The sequence below is a fragment of the Diceros bicornis genome, chromosome 18 (genome assembly GCF_020826845.1).
Source record: "Diceros bicornis minor isolate mBicDic1 chromosome 18, mDicBic1.mat.cur, whole genome shotgun sequence".
In the NCBI taxonomy this organism is placed as follows: Eukaryota; Metazoa; Chordata; class Mammalia; order Perissodactyla; family Rhinocerotidae; genus Diceros; species Diceros bicornis.
In genome coordinates, this window is record NC_080757.1 from 49,040,924 (window position 1) to 49,067,138 (window position 26,215).

Consider the following 26,215-nt stretch of genomic DNA (forward strand, 5'->3'; position numbering starts at 1 on the left):
TTTTAATAGCCAAACACTGAAACAACCCATCAATAAAATGGATGCATTATTTTAGATATATTCACACGGTAGAAAACTGTATAACAGGAATGAAAAAATTTCAACTATTGCTATACCCCATGACATGGATGAATCTCACAGACATGTAATATGCATGATGAGGCCTCACCCAAAAGAGTACATACTCGATGATTCCATTTATAGAAAGTTCAATGAAAGGCAAAGTTAAGTTTTTGTGATGGAAGTCAGAATAGTGGTTACTTTCGTGTAGAGGATGGCCAATAAGGCTTCAGAACAGCTAGTAATGTTTATGTCTTGTAGTGGCTCGTGAGTTTTCAATTTGTAAAAAATTATCAAAATATATACTTTAGATTTGTGAATCTTTTTGTGTGTATGTCATATTTCCATAAGAATTTTATGATATAAGATAAAACGTGTTGCTCTTTTTGCCATAGGAGTTGAACTTTGGACTCTAAATAGTTGCCAAATAATAACCTTTTTAATTTTTAATGACTCCTATAGGATTTCAAACTAAGTTTGTGTGTAAAACTCCATCATCTATGTCTCCAGTCCTGATTTCTTCTTCTGTCTGTTGGTTGTATAACTGAAGGTCCATGGGATATTTTATAATTTCCTAATACTTAACTTGTTGAAAATCATGCCTACATTTCCTACCAAAATCATACCCTTTCTCAAACTGTCTCTTAATTCCCAATGTGCCAATTCTCTTGGCGTTTTAGATTTTGAACCTGGAAGATTCCTGATTTTTGCCACTTTTCATCTCCCTCAATTGGTATTTTACTTACCCAATACTGTTTACCTCTCTGAAAATTATTTAGGATCTGCTCTCTTTCCTTTTGTTTCCACAGCTACCACTTGAATTCAGGCCATTGTTGCCTCATTCTGGGACTCTTCCCGTAACCTGCCAGTTGCTCTCCCTGTCTCCTCTTGTTCCATATCCCACAAATGCAATTTGTCCCACTTTCCCATGATCAAGAACCTCAGTTACTAATCTAATGCCTGTTATAACTTCTGCTTACAAGCCATGTTTATTCAAGAACTCCAACCCAGTCTTCCAAGTGCTACCTTTGAGTTCACAATGTGGGAAGTTATTCTTGGCACCCAAGGTAATCTGTTTGTCATTAACTATGCAGTTACTTGTTCCTTCTCTGATCCTGCTGTTATATATCCCTGAATTCCCTCTCTACTCTGTCCTTTACAGCCTATACAATATGATTCCACATGAGTATCTTTTTTCCTGAATGACTTTTTGCCCCATTTTGAGGCCTCCACTATATTATATCTCCTCAGTTCTTTGTGTTAAGTTTAAAAAAGATTATTTTGGCTAAATATTTATCCTTAAGGTATTTTATATATATCTATAGGATTTTCCTTGACATTATAAGTTTTTTTGTGTGTGTGAGGAAGATTGGCCCTGAGCTAACATCTGTTGCCAGTCCTCCTCTTTTTGCTTCAGGAAGATTGTCACTTAGCTAACAGTGCCAGTCTTCCTCTACTTTATATATGGGGTGCCACTGCAGCATGGCTTGATGAGCAGTGCACATGTCTGCGCCCAGGTTCCGAATCCACAAACCCTGGGCCGCCGAAGTGGAGTGCGCGAACTTAACCACTACATCGCTGGGCTGGCCCCATGACATTATAAGTTTTAAATTTCTTTTATTTAATTTCTGCCTACTTTATTTTGTGTAAGACACAGTGAGTATTAAGAAAATGCTTTAAAAATAAATAATACAGGGGCTGGCCCCGTGGCTTAGCGGTTAAGTGCGCGTGCTCCGCTGCTGGCAGCCCGGGTTCGGATCCCGGGCGCTCACCGACACACTGCTTCTCCGGCCATGCTGAGGCCACGTCCCACATACAGCAACTAGAAGGATGTGCAGCTATGACACACAACTATCTACTGGGGCTTTGGGGGGAAAATAAATAAATAAATAAAATCTTTAAAAAAAATAAAAAATAAAAATAAAAATAAATAATACAAATAAAATAATAATAAATAAAAATAAATAATAAAATGAATAACCGTCATCACGTATTTTGCTTCTTGAGTCAGAAAGTTTGTATCAGTATATATAAAAGTATTTGTTCAATAAATATAGATCTTAATGCAGAAGCCACTTTTTCATTTCGTATATATACTTATCTGCATAATAGGGCCGCCTTTAATAGTGTCCTTGCAGAAGAAGCCGTGCCAGCTTCTAATAACACAGATGTTAAACATAGACGCTCAGTGTTTGAGGCTTAGTATCAGAACCATCCTGTTTTTGGTTTAAACTTGCTTATCCCTGACCCTGTTTCTTCTGCTGTTACTCTCACTCCTCTTTTACCTTGTCTTTCCAGTTTGATTGACTGCTATCTGGTTTTCCTACTCTTGAATCCTTTTCTTAACTTTCAGTCTTTGTCTTCACTCTGGTGACTTCTGTTTGGCACAGCTCCAGGATTTCCTAATCTTGTGCCCATCTTCACAGGTGGTACCAAGTAGGCTGGTTTTGCCCATTTCGTGGGCCTCATGTATTTATATGTATATGTACATATACAGTGTGATATACATGTACATTCTTTGAATTAATTACTGAAGGACTCTCAGGAGAAATAAGTCTTTGACAATATGGTAAAGTTTGATGTTAATATGTTGGAATTAGCATGGACGGCATGTAAAATTTATTTTCAAAAGTAGTATGAGCCTGAGGAAATGAGTTGAGTAGTGTGTTAAAATCAATGGTTTGGGGGCCCATTTTTTTTTAGACTTAATTTTTTTTAGAGCAGTTTTATTCACAGCAAAATTGAGGGGAAGGTACAGAGATTTCCCATATACTCCCTGTCCCCACACATGCATAGCCTCCCCCATTATTGGCATCCCCTACTGGAGTATTACATTTGTTACAATTTATGAACCTACGTTGACACATCATCACCCAAAGTCCATAGTTTACATTAGAGTTCACTCTTGGTGTTGTACATTCTATGGACTTGGACAAATGTATAATGACATGTATTGATCATTATAGTGTCATATGTAGTATTTTCACTGCCCTAAAAACTTCTCTGCCTATTCATCCCTCCCTTCCCCCTCAGCCCTGGCAACCACTGATCTTTTTACTGTCTCCATTGTTTTCCCTTTTCCAGAATATCATATAGTTGGAGTCATACAGTATGTAGATTTTTCAGATTGCCTTCTTTCACTTATTAATAGGCACTTAAGTTTCCTCCATGTTTTTTCATGGCTTGATAGCTAATTTCTTTTTAGTATTGTCTAATATTCCGTTGTCTGGATGTACCACAGTTTATTTATCCATTCACCTACTGAAGAACATCTTAGTTGACTGCAGGTTTTGACAATTATGAATATAAAGCTGCTATAACATCTGTGTGCAGGTTGTTGTGTGGACACAAGTTTTTAACAATTTGGGTAAATATCAGGGAGCATGTTTGCTGGATTGTATAATAAGAGTATGTTTAGTTTTTTTTTTTTTTTTAATTTATTTTTCCCCCAAAGCCCCAGTAGATAGTTGTATGTCATAGCTGCACATCCTTCCAGTTGCTGTACGTGGGACGTGGCCTCAGCATGGCCGGAGAAGCAGTGTGTCGGTGTGCGCCTGGGATCTGAACCCGGGCTGCCAGCAGCGGAGCACGTGCACTCAACCGCTAAGCCACGGGGCCGGCCCAGAATATGTTTAGTTTTGTAAGAAACTTCCAAACTGTCTTCCAAAGTGACTGTACTATTTTGCATTCCTACCAGTAATGAATGAGAGTTCCTGTTCTTCCACATAGTTGTCAGCATTTGATGTTGTCAGTGTTCTGGATTTTGGCCCTTCTAGTGGGTGTGAAGTGGTATCTCATTGTTGTTTTAATTTGTTTTTCCCTGATAAGATATGATAAGACATCTTTTCATATGCTTATTTATCATCTGTATATCTATTTTGGTGAGATGTCTGTTAAAGTCTTTGGTCTATTTTTTAATTGGGTTGTTTATTTTCTAATTGTTGAATTTTAAGAGTTCTTTGTATATTTTAGACAACAGTCCTTAATCAGATTTTTTTTTGCAAATATTCCCTCCCAGTCTGTGGCTTGTCTTCTGTTGCTCTTGGTATTGTCTTTCACAGAGCAGAAATTTTCAATTTTAATGAAATCCAGCTTATCAATTATTTGTTTCATGCATTATGCCTTGGGTGTTGTATCTAAAAAGGCATTGCCAACCTTAAGTTCATCTAGATTTTTCCTATGTTGTATTCTAAGAGTTTTATAGTTTTGCATTTTACATTTAGGTTTGTGATCTATTTTGAGTTAATTTTTATGAAGGGTATAAGATCTGTGTTTAGATTCATTTTTTTTTTTTGCATATGGATATCCATTTGTTCCAGCACCATTTGTTGAAGAGACTATCTTTGCTCCATTTTATTGCCTTTTCTCCTTTGTCAAAGATCAGTTGACTATATTTATGGGGGCCTATTTCTAGGCTCTCTATTCTGTTCCATTGATCTGTTTGTCTGTTCTTTTGATGATACCACACTGTCTTGATTACTGTAGCTTTATAATAAGTCTTACAGTAGGCCATGTGAGTCCTCCAGCTTTGTTCAGCTCTTTGAATATCGTGTTGGCTATTCTGTGTCTTTTGTCTCTCCATATAAACTTTAGAATTAGTTTGTCCATATCTATAAAATAATCTGCTGGGATTTTGATTGGGATTGCATTAAGTCTATAGGTGAGGTTGGGAAAAACTGACATCTTGACAATATTGAGTCTTCCTATCCATGAACATGGAATATCTCTCCATTTATTCTATTTATTTGATTTCTTTCATCAGAGTTTTATAGTTTTCCTCATATAGATTTTGTGCTTATTTTGTTAGATTTATACATAAGAATTTCATTTTTTGGGGTGCTAAGGTAAGTAGTATTGTGTGTTTCAATGTCAAATTCCCCTTATTCATTGTTAGTATATAGGAAAGTGATTGACTTTTATATATTAACCTTATATCTTGCTAGATTGCTTTAATGTGTTATTAGTTCCAAGAACTTTTTGATAGATGCTTTCAGATTTTCTACCTAGATGATCGTGTTTTCTGTGAACAAAGACAATTTTATGTCTTCCTTTCAAATTAGTATACCTTTTATTGCATTAGCCAGGACTTTGAGTATGATGTTGAAAAGGAGCAGTGGGAGAGAACGTCCGTTTCTTCTTCCTGATCTTAGTTGGAAAGCTTCTAGTTTCTGTTAGCTGTAGGTTTTTTTGTAGATATTTTTTCTCAAGTTGAAGAAGTTCACCTGTATTCCTAGTTTACTGAGAGTTTTTATCATGAATGGGTGTTGGATTTTGTCAAATGCTTTTTATGCATGTAATTTTTCTTCTTTAACCTATTGATGTGCTGGATTACATTAATTGATTTTCGAATGTGGAACCAGCTTTGCATACCTGGGGGGATGCCTATTCTTTTTATTTCTACTATTTATGAAGTAATTGGGAGTATGTGCTTCATACTTGTATGGTGCTAGAGTAAGAATTGTTGTTATAAAAAGGTAAGCATAATCTTATTGAATTAGAAAAATCATCCTGTGATAAAATTCAGGATGGATAGCCTGATTTGTTCAAGTGGGAGAAAGACTATATACAAATATTATTAAATGAGATGATTTAATTGTTAGTCATCATTGTAGTGCTTTTATGGATATAAAAAACAAAACATGGAAAAGGTTATTCAATGCCGTTTGAAATGCAAGAGCCGGAAGGTAATCATATGATACCTCAGTCACATTGCCACTACCTATTAGAGAGAGAGATTGAGATTTTATCTTGAGAGCATTCAACTTGTGTATTTTAAAACTGATTTCTTAAGGATTATTTTTGTCATATTTTAAAACTGATGATTTTTGATTTAATTTAAACTAATTATAGTATATATTTAAGAAATCACTGAGTAATGAGCCATCTTTATTTCAATAGGATGTTCAGGAGACATTTTCTGGTAATAGGTTGTTATTTTTACAGTTCTATTTCCTTAGCAGATTATAACACCATGTGTGTGTGTCTCGTTTCTTTTGTAATGAGTGTTCCTAATAAAGGGCCCAAGAAATGAACAGACTTTCAATATGCTGCCCTTTATTATCATGAATTATTCTAGCTAAGAAACACTACAACCTGCAAATTACAGAATTAAAAAAAAAAATCTTATGTTGGGTATGGTTAACAATAGCAATAATAATTTGGGAGACAAAGAATAGAGACTTCAAGTATTCCGGTATTACATTTTAGATTTTCTTATTTTTACCTTATGTTTTGAAATAATATGTCTGCCTGAGATATTTCTGCAAATTCGTGCTATATTAACCCCGTGAGCAGCATATCATAGTCTTGGAGGCAGTATAATGCAGTGAAGTAGGTTTTGGGTCCTGGTGATCTTGGGTCAGATTCTCTTCTGCTGCTTACCAGCTTACCCGTGGGTGAGTGTGGGCAAGTTAATTAATTTTGCTACATTTCATTTTTCTCATATTTAAAATGATGTCAGTAATACTTAACTCATAGTTTTAGGGGGAAGATTGCATGGCCTGAGGCTTGTAGAACGCTTAGCACAGCGCCTTATCTATAATAAACACTGAGTGGTGGCTGTATCTTCTTCATCAAAATATGTTGGTTGTCCATGAAGTTTTCAGTGTTTAAGTGCAGAAGAATTTTACATATATTCTCATTTAATGTGTTAAATTATATTTATTGTTTTTGGCTTTCAAGATATTTTCTGTTATAGATTTTTTTATAACTTTGATTTGTTTGAATCCCTTTTTAAAATTTTGGTCAGATGATACTAATTCTCTGATTTATATAACTAATAAAAATTTTTATAGGATAGGGCTGTCTTAATTTCATACTGAACCTCTAGCCAGCTCTGTCTTGAATTAATATCTTTGTCATACTTTTGTTGACTTGGCTACTAATTCCATAATTATGGGATCTTCCATCTCAGATTTCTCCATTTAGTCCACTGAGGTTTCAAGAGAAACTTTATGAAATAAATGCTTTTTATAAATTTTAGAAATCCACATAAATTCATCTTATCCTCATTACCTATCAATTTATTTACCCTTTCAAAATAAAATAAAATAAATCAGGTTAATCCATCATAACTTTTTCTTAATGGTGGTTCTAATTGGTCAGGCTTTCTAATAATCCCTTTACCAATTCATTTTAGAACCATGGTGATTATCCTCATCAAACTGGTTAGTCTTTGTCAGATGAAGTCAACCTTCTTTCTCTTTTTATAAATTAAAATTTGTCTGTTTTGAGACATTGGAACGTTTGCGGTGATCCATGATTCCTCAATGACTTCTGGTTCAGTGATCTTATTGGCAGGTATTTTCAGTATAGCTTTTAGGATAATTCACTTGGTTGTGGTTAGGTATGGTCTTTTCAACTGGCAGGACCTCTCTATTTCTCTGCTTCCATCACCTCTCTACAAGCTACTTCTGACTTATAGGCACTAGTTTTTTCTCAGATTTTGAAACTGTTCCTTCTGTTTGTCAGAGAAAATGTGGTGAGCAATAGTTCCATATTCAGATGATTCAAAATCAAATTATCTTTTTTACTAGAATCTTTTTGTGTAACCTGGTTCTAGTACTCAAGCTTCATATTTATAGTTGAGATCAAATTGCTAGTTTGTAATTAACTTCTGATCCTTCCTTTGTCTCCCTGTGCCTAAATCCTTGTCTTGATTATCTTCCTCTGAGCCCAGTCTTTGTGGGGCTTGTTGGTCCCTCCACACAGGGACCTTCAACATCCTTCACTTTCTTCTCTGACTTGTTGGATACCTTTCCCTGTGACCTATATTTTTTTGTCTTTGTTTTTTTTTTTTGAGGAAGATTGGCTCTGAGCTAACATCTGTTGCCAATCCTCCTCATTTTGCTGAGGAAGATTAGCCCTGAGCTAACATCTGTGTCCATCTCCCTCTATTTTGTATGTGGGATGCTGCCACACATGGCTTGATGTATGGGGTGTGGGTCCGCACCTGGGATTTGAACATGTGAACCCCGGTCTGCTGAAGTGGAGCACACGAACTTAACCACTACACCACAATGCCGGCCCCTGTCTTTCTCTTTTTTTTTTTTTTTAAAGATTTTATTTATTTATTTATTTCCCCCCCGAAAGCCCCAGTAGATAGTTGTATGTCATAGCTGCACATCCTTCTAGTTGCTGTATGTGGGACGCGGCCTCAGCATGGCCGGAGAAGCGGTGCGTCGGTGCGCGCCCGGGATCCGAACCCAGGCCACCAGCAGCGGAGTGCGCGCACTTAACCGCTAAGCCACGGGGCCCGCCCTGTCTTTCTCTTATAATAAACACTTTTATACTTTTATCTGAGCATTTTCTCTCATGTCTACTGTATTCAGTATTCATATTGTAGAAAGACGGCTGTCTGGTTTTCTGGCTGATAGAAACCCTTTTTCCTTAGCAAAGTCTGGAGACTTCCTTATTTGTATCCATTCAACACTCTGCCTCAGTTTCTTTAACAAGTAGATATTTTCTGATATTTTATAATGATCACATATTTATTTTGCATTAAGAACAAGAACAAAAAGAAATAGATTTTCAAAAATTCTTTTAATATTGGGGAATATCTTTATCCCTGCTTTGAATTTCTTGTATTTTCTCTCTATCTTTTATAACACAAAAAGAACCTTTTTGGTATATTCTATGAAGAACAAAATGTTTGTAATTTTCTCATTATAATCCAATTATAACCTTATATGATGTGCTAATATTTTTCTATAATGTGGCCAGAAATCACTCCAGTTTTGAGTATGGGATGAAGATTTTGAAAATTTAACAATTGTCCTGTTTTTATTTTTAAAAAATATCGATAGTCCACAAATGTTTATTGAGTGCTTACTATAAGCCAAATACTGTTCTAGAAACAAGAGACCTAGAATGAACAAAGCAATGTCTTGAGCTTACAGTTTACTGGGGAGGATAGGCGACAAAGAAACAAATACATCAATTGGTGATAAGTACTAAAAAGAAAAATAAAGGCTAAGGGACCAGAGAGAGATGGGGGTTAGAGGTCTGGTTATTTAAATAGAATGATCACGGAGGGATTCCTATATAAGGTGGCCTTTAGGCAGAGAACTGAAAGAAGGAGGGCGGTGGGCTCTGCAGACACCTGGAGGAAGAGTGCTCTAGGCAGAGAGAACAGTGACAGGGCTAGCTTGGCGATTTTGAGAAACATCAAGAAGGCCAACATGGCTGGAGTGCAGTAAATGAGCAGGGAGAGTGGCAGGAGATGAGATCAGAGAGGCTGTGATAATCACTTTTTCTCTGAGAAGGAGGGGTAGCCATTGGAAGGTTTGGAGCAGAAGAATGACATATTTGATAACGTTTAAAAAAGATCATTTCCTCAAAGTTCAATAACTTTACCATATATCTTGGCGTTCTTCACCTGTGTCAGTTTTATAGTGTGCTCTTTTAATCAGTATATGTTTCTCTTGTAGTTTTCTTGTAGTATGTCTTTTATTTATTACACTTTGCTGTTTTACCATTTAGTCCTGTTCTTCAGGTACACCAATTATGTACATGTGAGCTTTTTCCTCTTTTTTCTGTGTATAGTTTGCTCTTGTGTTTAACTTTTGCTCATTCCCGTTTTTGTTTTGCTTGCTTTCCACAAGCTTTTCCTTCATGTTTCTTACTGTCTCTCCCCCATACACATTCTTTTTTTAAGAGCTATTTTCATTTTAGCTTTCATTTTCATGATGCTTTCTTCTCCTTCCCCCTTTTCCTCAGATCTGTGTGTTCATGTTTTATTGCTTTTTGTATCTCAACCATAGCTTCCCTGGGATCTTATAGTTTTTCTTTGACCTATTTCTTTTTAGAGGTGAGGTTTGTTACATTTTTTATGGATATTTCATCTTTTTGCAAATTGTAAAAAGTGTTGCTTATGATGCATTTGGTATTGATGTTGTTCTGTCACATGTAAGTGACTTTTGTGTGTGTGAATGTTATCTTCCTCCGGAGAGGCTCCGCCCTCACCTCTGAGAGGTGGCTAGTGTGTAGACAGCCCACCTTGATCCATTCAGGGACTGAACTGGCTCAAGGCTGGGTTGCAGTCTTTCTAATCTTGGGTCTACCGCTGCCTCCCTTCCACTCCCAGTTGTAGCCCTCAACACATGTCCCCAGTGAAAGCCTGTGATGTTAGTAGGGGCCCTCCTCCTTGAATAATAAATGTACAGTTATTTGCTCCTAAGTCCAGTGATACTGCTGAAAACTCTAGTCTGCTTTTCAGAGTATTTGCCCTTGGTTTCTTAGCCTCCTACCCTGTGAATGTTAAGAATCTGGCAAATCCTTGAGGAGAAAACTGCTTGTGTGGAGCTCACTTCTCTATGCACCCCTTCTCTCAGGGATCTTGGTTCCTCATTCCTAGCTGCCTTGGCCACCCTCTGCTCTGATTTCCTTGCTGCATCCTCATTCTCCAGGATTGGAAATGCCTCAAAGGGGAAAGCAACTTACAGAATGTTGACTCATCTCTCTGAGGTCTCTTCCTCTGGCCCCCCTTAAGTCTTAGCTGCCTTGGAAGTTCTCCAGTGCCTTCAAATTGATTTCTTTTGTATGTTTTTGGTTTTTCACTTGTTCTCAGGGAGAGTGTAATATGCTGCAAGGTACTCCTTCATAACCGGAAATAGAAGTTCCTCTCTTAGAGTTTATTAAGATGGAGTTTCATTTCTGTTTCTGGTACATCTTGTCTCTTTTTGATAATTTCCACGAGAGGAAGGAATATAGATCATCTTTATTCCATGATTTAAAACTGGAAGGCAAAGGGTGTATTCTTTTCTTTGTTTCTTCCAGTCAATTAATATTTAGGAAACAAGCAGAGTTTATAATATGTATTGGAAAATTGAAACTATCATCTGAAAGGAACTCCTGAAGCAGAGGGATCATTAATAAAGAGGCAAAGTGAATAGCTATATGGAGAAGAAATCTGAGCATCTGCTGTGTGTCAGGCTCTGAGCTAGGAATTCTATGTATTTTAAAAAGTTAACCTACATACCATGTTTGTAAGTTAGATATAATTATTTCCGTTTCTCATATTTGGAAGTGATTGCACCAAAATTTAAATTATATACCTAATCCATATTATAATGAAGAAAGGATGATATGAATAAAGGATGGTGGGGCTGTAATATTATTTAGTTGTTAAACTTTATTTTAAATATTTATCTTAGAAAGAGTATAAAAGGATACTAATTGATTGGAATATCATCCTAACCTTTTTGAATTACTCACACTTCCTGGAAGTAATTGTTAAAATGAAAATCAGTTGTCCCTGTAGCTAATGCTTGCTTACCCTAATTTTAGATAGAGTACCTAGTCATAAACACCTCTATTTAGTTCTATAAAGATGAAAAATTCAAAATAACTTAAATATCAAATAATAGGGAAATGATTTAATTATGTGATAATTTTGAAGACTGTGGAAAAATGAAGTGCTTTTGGTAAAATGATAAGTATATAAAAAAATGCAACAAATGAAAATTTTGTGCACTAACATTGTGGCTATGTAGTAAAATATTCCTGTACAGTTACGTGTATCACTTATGTAATAACCCCTGTATTAAAATATTTGGGTTATGAATTTCCATTTTAAAAATATTATTGTGTTGCTTTCATAATTTGGAAAAGTTTCTAAAACTTCAAAAGAAGAGTAAAGAACACTGCTGATTACTAACCTAACAAATATAAATTTCTTCAGTTGCATAGAGAGAATGTAACATTCCTTAGGGTAGGGACTTTGTCTCTCTTATTTACTGCCATGTCACTAGATCCTGGAATAGTACCAGATTCAGTAAATCTTCGTTGAATGAATGAATGAATGAATAAATGAATGGCTAAAAGCGTATAAACATGATGGTCTTTTATGGTAGAAAGCATTGTTTTTGTTTTTTTTAAAGACTTGGTTAATTTAAAGGTTGGTTTAATTTTTATTAGTATGGTTTATGATACATTTGTTTTCTGTATTTCTATCTTTAATAGGATATATATTTTCTTCAGGCTACTTAATGATACAGAAGTGTTATGAAGTCAGTCAGAGGCTTCTTTAACAATGGTCTATTCTTTCAGAACCAGATGGTCAAGGAACTGGAGTCCCGTGTCCAGCAGCTGACTGGAGAAGCAGAGAACAGTAATTTACAGAAGCAGAAATTAATTCAAGAAAAATTGGAACTTGAGAGATGTTACCAGATAACATGTAGTGAATTACAAGAAGTAAAGGCAAGGTATTGTCTAAAGTCAGATCTCTCTCAGGCGTGGCTGTGAAGTACTACTGTATATTAACTCTATAAATTATCTGCCAAAATTAATCACACCTTGTGCATTTAACCTTGGAAGATTTCTAACCTAAATGCTGCCATTTGTTTATTTTTTTTAAGTCCAATGTAACATAAGAAGCATAATGTTTAAAAACACTTGATAAAAATGTGGATAATTGATATATTGAGAAATAATGCATTTGGATTTGGTTGACTGAAAAATTCCATTTTAGAGATTGATTCTAAATATATTAGAAGTATATTTTATTCTCTTATTGTTTTTAGGCGCAACACACTGCATAAAGAGAAAGATCATCTTGTAAATGATTATGAACAAAACATGAAACTATTACAAACCAAATATGATGCTGATATAAACCTTCTGAAAAAGGAACATGCCATTTCAGCTTCTAAGGTGTTGTATATGCTGGTAGATATAGCCATACAAAGTAGTTATTTACTTTACTCAGCATATAGCCATAGATAGCCATGGAGAAGTGATTTGGCTGTTGAAATTAATCTCTCCTTTGTTTTATTCTTGAACTCACTGAAAAAAATTTTATTGGTATTTAAGATACTGAAAATGCTAAATGTCTAACATATAGCATGACATAAATATTTAATAAACTAAATTGTGCTATAATAAGTTAACCCTTTTAAGTACCAAAGGTTTTTTTTTTTTTTTTGTGAGGAAGATCGGTCCTGAGCTAACATCCGATGCCAATCCTCCTCTTTTTCGCTGAGGAAGATTGGCCCTGGGCTAACATCTGTACCCATCTTGCTCTACTTTCTATGGGATGCCGCCACAGCATGGCTTGACAAGCGGTGCGTCGGTGCATGCCCAGGATCTGAACCTGTGAACCCCTGGGCCGCTGAAGCGGAGTCTGAGCACTTAACCACGGTGCCACTGGGCTGGCGGTGTACCAGAGTTTTTAAAGGAGGAAACATAAAAATCTGAGAAGAAATGCTCAGTTGTGTTAATAATACATTTTTAGAGTAACTATATACATTATTATTGTTATTTGGAAATCTTGGTTAAGCTTTAGTTTTCCTTTCATCACATACCCATTTTTGAGCCCATAGACACCCTCAGCAACACCCATACACTTTTGTGTCTGGGAATTAACACTTTCTGCAAGAGAATCCTATATGTACAATTCTAAGGTAGTCAATTACTTGATATTTCATGAATTAAATGTTCCAGTGGATTTGGTTTTAAAATTAAAATTTGAAAAGTTTTCTGTAAACTTATTATTTTTACATCAGTATTATATTTTCATAACTTTAAATACTATGCAGAATTTAATTTATATTTTAACTTTAAAAGATTAATTTTTTTACTTTTTTTAAAAACAATTTTTGTTCAGATTTATAGATAATTTTAATTCTGATTGAACCTTAAGGGGGGAAAAAAGGTAAATTTATTCAACCAGAAGTAGAATGGTACAAAAATCAATATTCTGTTTTTTATTCTTCTTCTTAAAATCCTTCTAGGCATCTGATATGATTCAAGAATTAGAACAGAACATCTGTCAATTGAAACAGCAGTTACAGGAATCAGAACTTCAAAGAAAGCAGCAACTAAGGGTGAGTCCTGTATTTTTACACAGAACAATGGCTAAAACTCACCTTCCCTTCTCTTGATTTTTATGTATAAATGAGAGTCAATTTAACAAAACTCAGAAATGCAAGTAGCCATTTCTGATTCTTTTATTTCATTGTATCATTTTTCATCTTATTTATTTTAACAAAAGGAGATGCTAATGGGATATAGAGAATAAAGAACAATAATTTTAGTTTGAATAATCTCCTTTTTTGAGATTAGTTTAAAAATAACCTTATTTAAATATATTATTATTTTAGAATACTTCCCTCCTTTTATTATTTGCCAATCTTCGTAATTTCTCTCTCTCTCTCTTTCACACTTTTTAGATCTTTCCTTTTCCCTCCTGGTCAAAAAGTACCAGGGACTGGGATATTGATATAACTTCAGATTTATTATTTCCATATTGATTCGGTTGATCGTTTTTAAGTAATCCCCCAATCCTAAGGGTCAGAAAGTATCTCTTCCACTGTAATGTAGGTACTTTTGAGAGTTGCAACATCTTCACATAACTAAGGTTTTATGGCCTCTACGAAAGCTACTCATGTTTCTGTTTGTAGTTTAGCCAATGGGACAGGTAGGGCTTCTTACTAATGTGGAAAATTCGAATAACGTTTGTCATCAAGTAGATTGATTTATTTCATTACATTACTAATTTTATTGACTCTAGTAACAATTTTAAGTATAATAAAAGTAAACATTTATCATTCACAGGATCAAGAAAATAAGTTTCAGATGGAGAAAAGTCATTTAAAACGCACCTATGAAAAAAAGGTAATATGTTTTGTGAGAAGCTGTAAGATATTTAAATAGCAAATGAGGCAATTAAGAATGTGGGCTCGGGGCCGGCCCTGTGGCTTAGCGGTTAAGTGCTTGCGCTCCAGGCGCTCCACTACCTGCGGCCCAGGTTCGGATCCCGGGCGCGCACCGGTGCACCGCTTGTCCAGCCATGCTGAGGCGGCATCACACATACACCAACTAGAAGGATGTGCAACTATGACATACAACTATCTACTGAGGCTTTGGGGAGAAAAAGGGAAAAAAAGAAGGAGGATTGGCAATAGATGTTAGCTCAGGGCTGGTCGTCCTCAGCAAAAAAAGAGGAGGATTGGCATAGCTCAGGGCTGATCTTCCTCACACACACACACACACAAATAAATAAATAAAGGAGGCATTAACTAGTGGTAGGCAAAAAAGAAAGAGAAGAATGTTTAAAAAAAAAAAAAGAATGTGGCCTCGTTTTTATAGTCATACATTCTAGCCCTTAAAGAATAATTTTTCTAAGTTCATTTCAGCTATCCAGTAATCAAATTTTGCTTCATTTTTCGTATTTATAAACAGCTTCTTCGGTTTGATTAATTATATCACTATTAAAACATCAGCTGTATGTTATATTTAATGAGTGAAGAGTATTATTACGTTAACCTCTCATAATAACACTTTGAAATTATATTTTCTTTCTACTTTGAAATTATATTTTCTTTCTACCAGTTTGAAAATATGATACAATCAATGGGAGTTATTTTGTATTCTGTTGTATCATATGTGTAATAAGAACTTTAAATATTTAACCAAAGAATATAAAACAATGAAAGAATTGTCTACTACTTTAAAAATTGATTAGGGCCAGCCCCATGGCTTAGTGGTTAAGTGCACGCGCTCCGCTACTGGCACCCTGGGTTTGGATCCTGGGTGTGCACCGATGCACTGCTTCTCTGGCCATGCTGAGGCCGCATCCCACATACAGCAACTAGAAGGATGTGCAGCTATGACATACAACTATCTACTGGGGCTTTGGGGAGAAAAAAAGGAGGAGGATTGGCAATAGATGTTAGCTCAGAGCCGGTCTTCCTCAGCAAAAAAAAAAAAAAAATTGATTAATAATTGTTTCTTGTCATTTCAAGTAGAGAATATTTCTACTGATATATGCTAGTATCCCTGTTACCAGTAATAACTGGGTTTTTTTTGACACACTGTTAACACTTTTGGCAATAACGTGCAGTGTTCTATAGGTTTGTGCCTATTAAACTTCAGCTTTGAAATTGTTGTTTGCTATAACACACAGAAAGTAAAAGAGTAGTTGAAATAGCAAAGATTTTGTTGCTGCTTTTATAATTATTTACTGTGCTAACATTTACCAAATTAATCCACTTGTAAAGTATGCAGATAATAAAAAATGAGAAAGGTGAACCCTTCAACTAATTAAAATACATACAAAATTAAAATTAAAAAAATTTTATAGCACAAAATTCCCAAGGCTCTTTGTAATATCACATCTTATCTATCCACATAGTCACTCAGCAGATATTCATTAAATGCCTCCGTTGGGCACGGTATTGTATGAGGTCCTGGGATGGGGGAGAGGGGTTGAAGATGAATTAGACGTAGACTGTGCCCTCCAGGAGCTTAATGTCTCGGAAGAAGAATGTGTCATTTGGAAAAGTATTTCTACTGACATATATTGAGCTGAATATTAAAATTAATTAATATTAAAATAAAATTAATATTAATATTAAAATATTATTAAATATTAAATATTATTAAATATTAAATATTAAATAATATTAATATTATTAAATATTAAAATAAAATTAATATTAAAATAAAATTAATATTAAAATTGAGCTCTTTAAAATTATAATAAATTTTCTTATTGTTGAAGTTTTTTTTTTTTTTTTTGCTGCAATTTTGATACAGGTCAATGCAAGGTCTCAAAATATTTCATGTCTACAAAATGATACCTGAACAGGAGAGGGAAATATTGCTTTTATTGAAATAAATATTGAAATAAAGAATTTTTTTCAGTTTCTACTGTTGAGCCATGCAGCTTCATAAATATTTTACTTACCAAAAGAAGACTATGCATTATCATAAGCCTCGCTCTCCCATGTGCAAGACGTCTGCATCCTCTGGGTATACTTTAGTTAGTTCAATGTTCATTTTTTGGGCAGATATCTGGCTTCCTGTCCATTAAGGAACACCTTCCTGGCCTTCTGCTCCATTATAGTCTGTGGTCAGCCCTCTTCTTAAGAAGTGGTGTCTGTGTACCTGTGAGACAGAGAGAGGGCTGGTAGCAAGGAGAAAGGCACGCACTGACTAATTTTAAAAGAATGTATTCCTATCTCAAACTTTAGTGCTATTGAGGACTGTTAGATAGAGAGGTAGAGCTGGAAAGACAGTCTTTCTCCTACCACTATCTTTTCTTGGGTATTTCTCCACCAGGTAAACTAAGTTTTTTAGGTCAGCCCGTCTGCCTGATGAACACACACAAGAAACAGAATTTTAGAGCTCAATTCAATCTCATCCAGTAAACTTCCAGCCATTCCTGTTCTATTTCACTTCAGGGAGCAGACCTCAGTCCTTTCTATTAGGAATCATATCTACAGCTTTTGCCTTTCCATGAGGTATCAATTGATCTAGCTTTTTAATAATGTAACTAAAGTGTGTTATTTTCAGTGTAAATAAGACGTGTTTAAAATGATAGCAATCTTTAAAAGAAAAATAAGCATATTTGTTCATATTGCATATGTTCTAACATTTATTTATATTGGAAGAAAATGTTGCTCAGCATGTCACTTTTTGTTTTACAATTAATTCCATAATCTTCCCCTTTTAAAATGACATCTGTTCTTCTTTCTTTATTAAACCTGCTGTGATCTCAGGCCATGAAGATTTGATGTCTTGTACCCCCCTCAGGGAATATCCTTTTTGCCTGCTCAAAGAGCTGCCATAAATCTTACATAGCCCTGGACTGTGTAACTGGATAGCTAAATGGGATGTATAGGGCTTTTGTTTGTTAGACAGTGTTACAGGTGTGCACATTCAATAACTTTTGGTATAAAACTTAGTTCTGAATATCTCCTCAGGAGGAGGAAATGCCATCTGAATGACATTATTTCCTCATGCCAATAAGAAAGCAGCATGAGAGATTCTAACTTATCTTTGAGGTAAGAGAAACAGCATCAGATGCTGTCCCTATTTTAAGTACACACATATTATCTAATGTTCTTTATTGATCTCTAGTGGCTATTGCCTGCTCTTAAGATCTTTGAACATCAAACAAATGATAGGTAGTAAAACTAAATGTCATTGTTTGATGAAGTGTCCTAATCTGTTCAATCAGGAAATGGTTAGGCTAAATGATTTTACTAGTGAGGAAACACCTGCCTCCTACAAATAACGTAGTGCTTGTTTTCCAAACAGCCACCAGAGTGAAAGATGGTGCTGTTTTAGAGAAACTCAGGAGACAGATGTCAAGCATGTATATTCTAAAATGTGCTAGAATTGAAATATGTACTTATAATAATTCTCATGTAACTGTGTAACAAATGAGATATAAAGTCTGGTGGAGTTCAAAACCATTGAAAAGAGTTATTCCAGTGTTTAGCATTCATATGTAATACTTTTAATTAGGTTAAAAATAATTTAAAATTTCTAGTTTTACATATAATGTATTGTGTAATATTTTCTAGCTACTACTGGCATGATTTTCTTGAGGACATGTGCCTTGAGTGAAGTTTCAAAACATGAAATTGTGCAGTGAAATGATTTATACAAGTCATGCAGCCCAATGCCCCATATTTTTCATATTGGGAAACAGAGGTTAGAATGGTTAAGAGACATGGTGGAGTTACCCAGCTGGTTGGTGGGTGGGTCAGCAGCAGTTAGGGCTCTTTCTTATGCCGTGAGGTCTACCACTGTATATCTATTTCCTTATATATAGCAAATCTCTTGCTTATTTATGCAAATACTCCATTCTTGATTTCTTAAATTCTGGGGCTGCAGGGGAGTAAAATATACATTTAGTAAATGTTCAGTAAATGTGCTTATGGCTGCTTAAGTCAATTATTTATGACAAACTCATGTTTGAGAATATATGCTGTATCTTTGACTATCTGGTTTGTATTTTCATTATTTAAATTCATTATTTAAATTGTTGAAATTCATTTTTGGTATTAACAATATATAGTGGGGAAAGGATTACAAGCAAATTGATTCAAGCCTTATTCCTCACTGCCATTAGTACACTGAAAAGGAAAAACTGACAATACATTATCTCTATCACCCTCAACTACCTGGAATATAGGTAAAAACTAAAAGTATAATCTAAAAAGGCCCTTAAGCATACAATACAAATATATTCAATTAAGAACAAATAAACAAACCCAGAACAGCATTTATCAACTATTCTGGTGTGGGCCGGGGATTGTGCTAGGTGCTGAGGATATAAAAATAAATGAGAAACAGCTTCTAGAAACCCCTAACTCGAAAGTCTGTACATTGACACATGCGTGTTTAACTCAGAGGGAAGGCGCTCATTCTCCCACCCAGGTAGTCCCATTCCTGCTTTAGAAATGGTTCTAAAGGTTTTGGAAGCAATAAATTAGATCAAGGTGCTTGAGTTAGCACACTAACTGGGAAGTGGCAGCTGAAAACTTGACAGAGCTTAAGATTGAATAGCAAGTGAGAAAAGGCACGTACAAGAGCTCAATGCCTAGCAGTTCGGGGGCCGTGTTCTGGAAGGGCCAGTAGTACATCTAAGGGAATTACCATTTTGTGGCACACCGTGACTTTGGGTGTTCATAGTGACCTTGAGTTTTCAAGAACCTGTTTGTGTAGAGAATGTTCAATCTGAGAGGGCAATGATGATAATCTTTAACATTGTGACCATTTATTATGTTCTTGACATTATTCTAAGAGCTTTACATGGAGTAACTTACTAACTCATCACAATCTTGTTTATATACTCACTGTTGTCCCCATTTTTCAGAGGATGCAACTGAGGCACAGAGGGTTAAGTGACCTGAGAAGGGGTAGGGATACAAACCCATGCAGTCTGACTCCAGAGCTTGCACTCATCCTCACCATGTAATTTTAGATATATTTTTCTCAAAAATGGTTAATATTTTGAAGTTTTCACTTAAAAGGGTAAATCTCAATTATGCTTGCATGCAGGGAGTTCTGAGTCCCAGAAAAAAACTGACCAGGAAATAGAGGGGAAACCTTGGTAGCACAGTATATTGGAGGTACAGTCCCAATATATAAAATACTGTTGACTTATCAGTAACTCTGATAGCACCTCCTTGTCTGTTTGCTGTGTAATGTATTGTTTCAGAGTACTGGGAAGTAGGCTGTGGGGTGTGGAGAAAACTCCTCCTCAGGAGAAATCTCCAGACCCTCCTGGGGATTTCCTGGGAACTGGATTTTAGCTGCAGCTCTAAGAAGGAGACCACACCAGGAGACATGGAATAGAAGCAAGGTTATGCCCTGTGTATTTTTTGCCAAGCACCAAATCTGAACAGATAATTCTGTTTATGAATGAGTAGGAGGAAAAAGCCAAAATGGGGTCTGTGGAAAAATAGTGTAGAGCAAAAGAATGAGAGCATTATACAGAAGACTCAGAGAAAGGAGTTTCTTCTGAAAACGTAGTACTCCAAAAGAAAACATCAAGAAAGTCATCAGTAGAATACCAGAAGATATGATGTCTATGAAAGAGGAACAGATATCATAAGGAAAGAAAAGGAGGAAGTGAAAATGGGGGTACTGTCACAGGAAGGATTGTAAAGACCCTAAAAATATGATAGCGGATTTAAAATCCACATAGGAGCTGGTTAGGGGTAGAACAGATGTTGTAAAGAATTAAATCAGTGATATGAAGGACATACCATTACTTTCAAAGTGCAAAGTAAAAAGGCAAAGAATAAAAAATTTTGAGAAAGGAGATGGATATTAACGCAGAAAATAGAAAAAAGAGTGCTGTAAAACAATTGATATTCCCAAAGGGAGGCTAAGAATAAATCAACATAAAAATAAAGGTATGAGAAAACTTTTCTGAAGGTCTGTTTATGAAAATTTAGAAGATTCTCCCTGTATCAGGGAGATGTTGCAAATCTAAATGTCATAAAACAATAGAGTGACATATGCTCTGTGTTTGGGCCAAATGTTGTGACTCAAGAATCTTATGCACACGCTTGCCTTTGTGTGTGCAGGCAGCAGAATGACATTCTTGAATATGTAAAGCCTCAGGGATACATCACTCAGATATTCTTTTTGAAAATAAAATTACTGATGATGTACTTTAATCAACTTAAAGATAAGCAAAAACGTAAATCAAAACAATACAACAAAGAAAAGAATACAAAAGGAGTAATAGTAAAGGCCAAAATTAACTAAAATAGAGGTGAATTTAAATATTTATTGTGTACATGGTATAAAACAATGCAAATGTCAGAAAAAATTCTTGAGAGAAGGGATGTAAAGTTAAAAAAATATTAAAATGGCTATCTAGATCAACATTCTCAGATTGTTTAAAATAAAGCTAAAATGGACAGGAGAAGGAGAAGTAAGCATGTGCTAAGCTATTATTTAAAAAGATAGGACAGAAGTTAATTTTTTACTTGCTGAATATTAGAGAATTATATGTTAAAAATAATTATGAAATATTTATAGTATCACTGGTGAAATTAAAAACTGTCTGTCTCTGTCTATCAATCTATCAGAACATGGAGGAGTTTGGAACCAAAAAAAGCCATATAAAAAAGGAACATAAAAAACTAGGAAGCATAAAGAAAAATTCCATAAATAAGAATATTTTAGTGATAGCAACAAATCCAATAATCTCCCTTATTAAAAAAATAAAATGTATAATTTGAGTTAAAAGCCAAATCTGTGTGATATTTACAAGAGACTTAAAATTGATTAACAGAGAAAGAATAAAGCAAAAGAATAGGTAAATATGTATAAGTGACACCGTTGAAAGTAACAGTCGAGATATTAACTGAGCTTATACTAGTTTCTCCAATTAACTTTGTTCCCAACTGTCATTCCCCACCTTCCACTCAAACAGATTTGCTTTTTTTTGTGTTGTTTAAGTTGGTGTTTTGGTTTTCATTGAAGATTTTATTTCAAGAAAGGATTTTACTGATATAAAAACATGTGTTTCCAAAATGTCGGCATTAGGTCATCTCTGAGTTTAATTTTGGAGCTTTGATTCTGTAATTCTATACATTAAAGATCAGTGTCGGAATGGTGCTTCTGTTGCCCCTTTGATGTACTTACTCCAATTTCTCATGCCTACTATATGCCAAGCACTGTGGTACATACTAGGGATCCAAGATAGGTAAGACAGTAATTTTGATCTTGAATCTGGTAAAATTTTGGACAATAGACTTTTCTCCCCCCATGTAAAGTAAAATAAATGTCGTGGAAAAAATTTGCAAGGCAAGTTAGTTGCTCTTTCTCTTCCTAATAAGGTAGGTATTTGTGAAATGTTTTGATTTTGCCATTTAAAATATGGAGGAGAGGGCCTCCCATCCCCTAATTCTCCCGGTAGTCCACGCTCCCAGCCACCGTGCATGTTCCTCTCTATTTCTTAGTTTTTTCTCAGCTTGGTGATTGCCATCATAGCAGCTAGTAGAAACTTTTTGATGCTCTCATGGAAAATTTCCTCTCTACTTTCAGTTTACAAGCATTTTATTTATTTTACTAAAAGACCAAGAGAAAAAAATAGAAGAGAATTATAAAAGGAAAAGACCAAAGAATATAGGATTTTTGAGTTAAATAGGTCTCCAGCCAAACTAATATAAATAGCTGAATACAGGTATTTTTAGCTAGCACTGATTCATTGTTTGAAAAGGTTTGTGATTGTGTGTGTGTGTGTGTGTGTTTATGTGTTGTTGGTTTTGTTGTTGTCATTCCTTACCCATTCCCCGTACCCATCAGTTGCCCTTTCAGCCTCATTTGGGTTGCCAGCAGATGTGTAGCTGGTATCCTCACCCCACTAAGTGACTTGAGTTTTCTTACCTACTGGCGAGGCTCTGTACCCTCAATTGCCATGTATGTGGAACCATGGCTGCTGTTTTACTCCCCCCTTCCCTCCAGCTGTACCAGCGTTTCCTTTTCCTACTTTTAGATCCTTATAATGTCCATGTTGGGTATGCTTATCTGCATTTGCATGCGAAGAACTTTCTGTGAAGAGAAATTTTCATTTAGCGCTCATTATTCGTGCTGCCATCCCACCTACTCAAAGGATGCCACGTTTAGGAAAGAGATACTTATGGTGGGGGGATTTCCTCCCGAACTCTGTAAATGCTTATACAAATCATTCCTAACAGTGGAAGAGAAGGCTGCTTCATCATAAGCTGTGTGTGTTTGGGGAGTATACACACATTATTTATTGTATTCTCCTAAATCTTGTGAGATTCCTTTCCTTTGGCTAATAGGTAATTTTAAAAAATTTCAAAAGTGATTGCTCCCTTTTTGAGTTTCTTACATATCAGTTTATTTTACAGGGAATCCACATGCAGGTAGATTCAAACAATTATTAACTTTGACCAGAAAATTGGTATTGGAAGTATAGTATTGAAATAATTACATGGTAAATGATTATGGTTAACCAAGTCTCTGTCTTGAAATATCTAAGTCTAATTTTATATTAAAAATAAGTTTAAGATTACTGCTTCATTGTTTGTATTTCTCCTTTAAGTAAACTTTACTTGTCTTCTGGTAAATTTTACATGTCTTCATCATGGCAGGTTCATGACTTGCAGAGTGAACTTGATAAAGAAAAAGAAGATGCTCAAAAGAAAATCCAAAAATTGGAGGAAGCTTTGAAGTGAGTAAAATTGTAATATATTTAATTTAAAAAATACTCCTGTTCTAAACTGTGAGCTAAGTTAAGTAACCAGAACCTAAACATATTTTTATAATAGGCTTGCTACAGTTTAGTTTGAGTCAGTTTTCCATCACAGATCTCTATTTTCAGAATTTTATTACTAGCTAGAAATTTTTTTAAAAAAGGAAACAATCAGTTTAGCTGTTTTTAAGTAATGGGAATGTAAGAAAATAGAACTTAGTGATTTCAGATGTTTTCTTCCTCTTAAATGAAAACAGATTAAAAAAAACCCAAAACAACATTTAGGCCTTAGGATATTTGGAAATTCCTCTGTAGATTTTTTTGAGAAATTTGGGTAATGAAATGGTCTAGCTGTTATATCTGAAAATGGACTACTATACAGGCATTGTTTAGGAAAGGTTTTGTCTCATGATATAATACTTAAATATACACATTGAAGTGTTAGATTTTATTTGTCTTCTCCATTCATTTACTAAGTTGATTAGACTCTACTTATCACTAAGTTTTATCTTGCAGTTTTTAGTTGGAAAACATTGATTTTTTTCCAATAAATATTGAGTTCCCACCATGTGTCAGACAATGTGTAGTCCCTTCCCAGAGGACCTTATAGTCCGGTTGGAAAGAACTTTGGCAATTATACTACAGAATGATAAGAACTTTAATAGGAGACAGGTCAACAGGATACCTGACCCGAGAAAGTGATTTAAGAAGGGAAGCTTACTTGAGTGCAGAGTATCTAGCTAACTCCCAGAGAATCAGGCAGTTTCATTTTTCTTGCTGCCCCAAACCTCCAAGCAGGAATAACTTACAGAAAGGCCAAAAAGAACACCCAACATCAAACAAACGTAGTATCAAATTCTGCCTGGAAAGATTGCATAACCATTCCTTCTCCCTCACTTTGCTTGTTAGTAAAATGTATTGGCTGAGTTGCTGAATATAACATCTTAAAATAATTTATGTGCTATGGCGTCACAGGATATCAATTTTTTTTTGTACAGAAGGACTTACTGCTTATTTTTGTTTGCATGGCAACATATGAATTAGATGAAATCAGAAGAGAACTATAGGGCTGGCCCCGTGGCTTAGCGGTTAAGTGCACGCTCTCAGCTGCTGGCGGCCTGGGTTCGGATCCCGGGCGCGCACCAACGCACCGCTTCTCCGGCCATGCTGAGGCCACGTCCCACATACAGCAACTCGAATGAAGTGCAGCTATGACATACAACTATCTACTGGGGCTTTGGGGGAAAAAATAAATAAAAATTATAAAAAAAAAAAAAAAAGAAGAGCACTATAATACTCATTAAACATTAAGTCAAATAACGGTATTTTATACTCCAGCTTGAATAATGACAAAACTGGAGCATCCTTGCTTTCTTTAAGGATGGGATACCCTCTCTTTATTCCTCATTAATTCATTTTATCCTTAAAATATTGGTTAACTTTCTTCATCTATTCAGTTTACCACACTTTTGTTCTACTTTGTCTCTGTTCATTTATAATTTCTTTATACTTTTTTCATTGGTTTGTTGACTTGTATTTTATATCCCTAAATGAAGAGATAATCTCTTTTAAATAACAGTAAATCAACAAATATCTGTTCAGTACCTACAATGTCTATATATTGTAGTATCAAACTAAAAGAAATAGAAGGTTTAGAAGATAAAGCTCAAGACAGCTCTGTTCTTATCGATCTTAAAGTCCAGGTCAGGCATTTGAAGTACTTAGAGTTGACAGTAAGTGCAGTTGGAATTCAGAAAGATTTTTTCAGTGAGATATTGGGAGTTTATGTGTAAAACTGTATAGTATCTTTTAATGTTCACTGATAGATAATGAAAGAACCCTGAAACCTCCGTAGTTTCCTATATGCAACATAATCATTTTCTGAGCCGAGAAACACTCTTTAAGGCTTTAAAAGTCTTTACCAAAATACCAAATTTTACCTGGAGTTAAAAAAGCTAGTTTAGATTTTTTAGTAAAATTCCCCTGTAGATCTATTTCTCCATTCCCTATGTAGGTGATATCTTCATTTTGACTACATGTCTAGATGATTCCAACAAGATAGCACCTGGTATAGCAGGAGAAATCTGGTCTGAAAGTAGCAGAGTAAGTTATTTTGTGGTCTGAACTTCAAAGTAAACAGCACAAGCTGGCTATTTTCCCTAAAGGAAAATATTCTGGGGAGGCGACTGTTACTGGTTTTGAATCTAAGAATAGTGGTAAACTCAGTTGGTCCAGAGAAAATTTGATTTTTCTAAAAGACAAATAACTACATTTGTTATAGAAATTTGCCTTGATTATTAGCAAAATTTTTTCTTTAATAAATATACACAAAGGTAAAAAATCTCACTTTTAGAATGTGGTGGTATTCATTCATTTAATCATTCTTTCATTCACTCAGTAAAGGTTATTTCTTGTGTGCATGTTGAATGTATAGTAGATGATATCAGAGAACAGGAATATATACATATGAATCCATATACATATGAATACTTGATAAATTATTCAACTCAATCTTTGGTTTAGGGCTCAAGTTGATACTTCAGAACCAATCCTTATTTAAGAGGAATACTGGTTTGAAGTCAGCATTTTAAACGCTAACTCCTTAAAGCAAATTTGCCTATTGTTATTGTTTTTCAGAAATAAAACTAGTCTAATATTACTGCCCTATTACTATTTACAATT

At 35.0% G+C, this 26,215-nt stretch overlaps 1 protein-coding gene across 5 annotated transcripts in view; it reads left to right on the forward strand.

The window, feature by feature from the left end:
• CEP112 (centrosomal protein 112) overlaps window positions 1-26,215 on the forward strand; it is a 449,184-nt gene that overhangs the window by 102,089 nt on the left and 320,880 nt on the right. For all 5 annotated transcript variants that reach the window (XM_058561414.1, XM_058561413.1, XM_058561415.1 and 2 more), the window contains 5 exons: window positions 12,109-12,263; window positions 12,582-12,711; window positions 13,791-13,883; window positions 14,614-14,673; window positions 23,433-23,512. In XM_058561414.1, the coding sequence (XP_058417397.1) occupies window positions 12,109-12,263; window positions 12,582-12,711; window positions 13,791-13,883; window positions 14,614-14,673; window positions 23,433-23,512 (518 nt within the window). The remainder of the gene's footprint in view (window positions 1-12,108; window positions 12,264-12,581; window positions 12,712-13,790; window positions 13,884-14,613; window positions 14,674-23,432; window positions 23,513-26,215) is intronic.